A 5,221-nucleotide genomic window follows, 5' to 3' on the forward strand; every position below is an offset into this window, starting at 1 on the left:
TGTAGTTGCTTCATATTTTTTTAAGTGGGCTAAATTTTATCATACCAAAGTAAAGGAGATGAATAAAATGCCATATTTCTAAGGGAAAGATTTGTCGAAATTAACATGTACAGTATCCTTCGTATTTCATCGTTACAGCCCCAGGGAAAGGGTTATCATTAGGAGTTCCTATTTCCATTGGTCTAAATCACCATTATTGTGATTCCTCAGATAAAAAAAGTTATTGAAAATTCTTTTTTAAACTTTCCATAAAGGTTCCCTACCAATGTTTGTTTCGAAAAATACGATTAAAATAATAGATCACTGTACTTGGTTAAAAGATATGGTGAGGAGTTTTCCGAAGACCAGATGATGAACTCATAAACACGACACAAGTCTGGAGAAAAGTTTTGTCCCCAGATTTTTCTTTAAAATGCAGCAAATTAGAAACTTTAAAAAATACTTACAACCACTCAAATAGATCCAATTGTGATACACTGTAAATTTATTTTCTTTTTTACAATTATATACTTACAATGATAACAATGAGTGTTGGAGTAAACAGTACAGGCAAAAATATCCAATTTTCAGAAAACTCGACTGATTGTTAGAGTTATTTACTCTTAGTAACAAAAGATGCTCTTCAAGTCTATTGAATCATAAGCCTAAAACAAAGCTCCAGAATACTCTTAGAAACTGATTTGTCAAGAATATGTCCCTTTTTAAAGGCAAATGAAAGCTTAATTGAAGAATAATAGCAGTTACAGGCTGTTTCAGCAACAAATCCAAAAATTTTTCCTCCCCAAAACCCCCAAATCCATCAGTCAGGTTTAAGCCTGCAAGAATAAAAGTCGTATGTCAAATAAGTAAAAACTGGTTGATGAAAATAATTTGTTAGTTGTGGTTACACAATGGTCACTGAGGGTTCATAACTGACTCAACAGCATAGACAGCCTGTACTTGAGGAATACATTTAATAATTTAATTGATAATTTCCTGTTAACTCTTAACTTAAAAACATGTTTAATTCAGCACAGACTTTTAGGTTTGGTATGACTCTGCCATTTAATTAATTCAATTTCCTCAACATTGGCCTTGAATTCAAGCCAAATTCGTAATATATGATGAAGAAATACATGTCACAAAAAAGAGAACCACAATTTTCCTATTTGGGGATTGATAGTAATGTTTACAACACTAGCAGCCCTTTGTCAATGACAAAAGGTGTTGCTTTGATTTAATGTGTGTGCACCATTTGTGTGGAAACCATGCTCAGTCACCCAACACACAATTCAATAATAAGAAATCACCTTACTTAAGCTTTAGACTAAAATCCATACAAAGTCATATACCTAGATTTACCTTGGTTTTATTTTTTTTGCACTGGTAAGTAAAGCTTGAATTCTGCTGGTAGTTCATCTTCTGAGTACAAGCGGTCGGAAAAGTAAACTCGTCTTATCCTGCAGTTGGCATGGATCTGCAGTTATGCATTCACATAGAAAACATAAAAAAGTGAAATGAGCTTGACATTATCTAAAAAAACTAGAAAAGGCTGAGGAACTGATGACACTGGAGGAAAAAAAATAGTCCATGCCCTGCCAACGTTCATCAAGAGGAAGTATGTACCTTAACTCTTTAAATATTGTACTCAATGTAAAAACAGTATTGTCTATAGTAAGTGATTAGTGTATTGCCAGACATGAAAGAAGATTTAATTAAATGTCAGATGTGTAAATTGAATGTTAGGTTCACAGTGTCCATATTATGAAAATAATAACAATTATAGAAGTAAAATACAGAAAATATACACCTAATGATTGTCAGTTTAGGGTTTTTTTGGCAAATTGGACACCATGAGAGTGATTAAAAAATTGAACTGGCTGGTACATTTGGTGACACAGAAGGTTGGCTATAGATTTATTTTAAATTGCAAGGAGTTAAACACTTTATTTGAGGTCTCTAAAAATAGAGAAGCCAAATAAGTAAATATACAATAACAAACCATTGAACTACATTCCCTTTTCTCAAAGTTTTTCTACCAAGATAGATTCCACTGGGTTTAAAGGATAAAATTAACATGACAGGAAATGCATTTGTCTCTTATCTATCTAAAGCTAATACCTGAACTCGAAGTGTTTCAATGTAATTTGTACCATAAGCCCGTCTTGTAAAATCTGAAAGATTAAACTGTGGACAAAATACTCTAAGCAATGTTATTAGACATTATAAAATAACACAAAATAACACACTCAATTACATACAATCATTCCTCCAATTGAGGACTGGAGTGCTTCTTCAAAAGTTAAAATGAGACACGAGAAGCACTTGTTTTATTTTTTATTAAATAAAGGCCAGATGTGAGGTTGTAATCAGTAAATTTTCTAGATGCATGATCTAAACTGAGTGGGCAGCTGAATTGAAAAATGCTTGCATAGCAAGCCTGGCATGTTACAAAGCCACAATCACTTCCAGGGGGTCTGGGTCCACATGCTCTCCCAAAAAATTTGAAATTTGAGACTCTCTGAGATGTAATTTCTTGCATTCTGGGACATGTTTGAGTAACATGTTAAAGCCAGACATTGATGTTGGCATTGATTCAAAAGTACTTATTTTCCATCTTTGTCTTCCACTTTACCAACCATCACATGTTCAGTAGAACAGCAAAGAATGATGCCCCTTTGAATATGCTGAACTAAACTCAGTGCCCTTAGTGTACATCTATGAACTTACTGAGACAAATATTATTTCCTAGTTTAAAAAACTTCAACCCTACCCACACACATTGTGCACATTAACAAATACTTCCTTATGAGGTAGCAACCAAAGGAGGTCAATATTATGGCTGCTGATGCATATTTATTAATTGAAAGCAAGAGCAAATAAATTTCAGAAACAGACCCTCAGCTCATGCGTAATCCTTGTACCAGCCAAATTTGTGGGTCATCCTCATTCTAGGCAGCAAAATCTTTGTCAAGTGCACTTTTTCAAGATTTTAACGTGAAACTTCTAAGAAATGCAACATTAAATAGTGTTGCATGGCACTTTGTGGCTTTTATCATTATTCCCCAAATGGCACTGACTAGTATTACTTCTATTTCTTTTTTTTAATTTTATTTTTTTTTTAACTAATTATGCTTTGTAACACTTGGGGGATTAATTTCCATAAAAGGTGAAACATTATACGGGCTGGTAACTAAGACTGAGGAAACCCATCAGAACATCAGCAATGCGAAATCTGAGACTAATAACTTGACAAATAAATATATATATAATTGGTTACATTCACATAATGTCGGATATCCTCTTTCAGTACATAAGAGCCACAAATGTATCTTTTAAATCTTACACCAATGCGCAAAGAATAACAAACAGGAAACTAGAGTTGATGTGAGTTTGCAAGCTCATAGAGGAAACAACTGAGGCGTAGCAACAACATATTGCGATCACTACTTTAGCAACATTCTACCTGGATTTGATTCCATCCGTCATCAAGCCTCATGGGCATCGTACAAATGAATGGTTTCACTCGCGTGGTTGATTGGTAGTTAGAAGCGCGGAATCGTCTTTTAACATTCTTGTCGTCCAGGACCTACAGGAAGTGTCAACAAATGAATTGAATTTGCGAAATGAGATTGTTTAAAACTATCAAATGTTTCAATTCTGTCAAACTTAAAAATACAGAGTTGAAAACTATCACATTTACCTGAACTTCAAACGTGAAGTATTTTTTCAAATTTTTAATGATCATCACAAGGAATGGTAGCTTGATTCCAAGAGTCTTCTTTGGGTCAGCGGGACATGTGATATAAGTTGTACTGGAGTGGGAGAAAAAACGAGTTCATTTTAGAACGGAGTAAGACGAAGATTTACCGCAGTAGCACCATGTAATTATTTCCAAAATATAAATAAGAATGAACATATCATAATGTTCTTCTTTACGGATAGGCTTACCATAAAATTACCCCCTAATTCACTGCTGATCTTTACGATCGATGAAAGGGTTTCAACAACTTTTGAATCATTTTGAAGATAAAACTCATACCTGACGTTTGTTCCGACGACCTCCAAAACAAGTGACTGAATGTCGTTATCGGTTATTCTCTTTATATGTCCATTTCTAACCTGAAAGGTCGAAATTACAGAAATTAAGCTAAGTACATTGGAAAACTCTCTCACAGAGCATTAGTACGCTTACTCAATGCCACAAGTCTGCTTACTTTCTTGTCCCAGATTTGCAAAGGCTTGCTGCCAATGCTATATAATATGGATAGGAATCCTGACTGAAACGTATTCTTAAACATGCCTTCTTATGGTAACAATTTTTTATAAATCAAAGCCTCTGCTTTCTTCGGCACGACCGTAACTAGCGTGTTGTGGCTCAAGTGAACAGTGGTTGTCGTTAAGCACAAGGTCTGTTTGTTTGTTCATGCGCGGCAGTTCAGTTACTATGGAGACTGAGCGACGCGCGAGGGATGTTTACCTCGCTTCCAAGTAACAAAAGAAGACTCACGCTACCCTAGAGAACCATGTAGTTACGAAGCTTTAAAGGTTGATCTGTATAGTTGAGTGTGATGGTGTTTCTGCTGGAATTACTATCAAATCGAAAAACGAGAAGCCTTAGACCAAAAAGAAGATCCAAATTCAGATCTAGAAAATATGTTAGCGAAGCAAGTCATTGGCGTTTGGGTATCCCCACTTGGGATGCTAACATGAAGTCCAATGTCGACCCTTCTTGGACTTACAAAATTGCTTGCTGAAGGCAGAAAAATCGCTGCTGAAAGTCAAAGTAATCCCCAAAACGTCTACCAGGATTGTGTTTAGGGAGGGAAAGCTTTAGAAAGTCGTAAAGTGTTTTACAAAAGAGATATTGAGAAGGGAAATCATGTTCACGGTCAACTAACCGTGAGTAATAAGAGCCTTTCATGTAAATTATCAAGTGACCAAAAATTATTTGTAAATTAATTTTATGCTAGCGACCTTTATCATCATCATCAATAGCAGACATTCTAACCCTCCCGATGTGGTCGAGAGTCTCCCGATTTGACGTGTTGCCTCACGCTCTCCCTATTTTTATCAGGTTCTCCAGATTAATCACAAAATTCCGATAACAAAGAAAAATTGTTTATCTTAGAAGTATTTTTGCGATCCGTTTTTTGTGGCTCCCCACTGAATGCATTTATGCCTTGTGGACAGTAAGTTTACAGTTATTCACGATCTTTCAAAGTGGCCATTTAAAAGTAGT

General features: G+C 35.2%; 1 protein-coding gene across 1 annotated transcript; it reads right to left on the reverse strand.

Annotated features, from left to right (window-relative positions):
- Window positions 1-466: 466 nt before the first annotated feature.
- On the reverse strand, window positions 467-4,414 carry LOC113675220 (cilia- and flagella-associated protein 20). The gene is made up of 7 exons (XM_027191762.2): window positions 4,197-4,414; window positions 4,022-4,101; window positions 3,683-3,794; window positions 3,446-3,568; window positions 2,101-2,166; window positions 1,342-1,456; window positions 467-815 (listed from the first exon to the last, which is right to left on the reverse strand). Exons 1-6 carry the CDS (start codon window positions 4,278-4,280, stop codon window positions 1,349-1,351), a joined length of 573 nt encoding a protein of 190 aa, XP_027047563.1. The 5' UTR covers window positions 4,281-4,414; the 3' UTR covers window positions 467-815; window positions 1,342-1,348.
- Between the last annotated feature and the right edge of the window lie 807 nt (window positions 4,415-5,221).

This window comes from Pocillopora damicornis, chromosome 3 (assembly GCF_964200805.1).
Source record: "Pocillopora damicornis chromosome 3, jaPocDami1.2, whole genome shotgun sequence".
In the NCBI taxonomy this organism is placed as follows: domain Eukaryota; kingdom Metazoa; phylum Cnidaria; class Anthozoa; order Scleractinia; family Pocilloporidae; genus Pocillopora; species Pocillopora damicornis.

Bases quoted from the DNA above. Each gene is read 5' to 3' on its own strand.
- LOC113675220 (XM_027191762.2), bottom strand. From the start codon at position 4,280: ATGTTTAAGAATACGTTTCAGTCAGGATTCCTATCCATATTATATAGC. The intron at 3,795-4,021 runs GTATGAGTTTTA...CTCCCACTCCAG, and splicing joins GTCGTCGGAACAAACGTCAG to TACAACTTATATCACATGTC. The intron at 1,457-2,100 runs GTATTAGCTTTA...GCATAACTGCAG, and splicing joins TTGAAACACTTCGAGTTCAG to ATCCATGCCAACTGCAGGAT.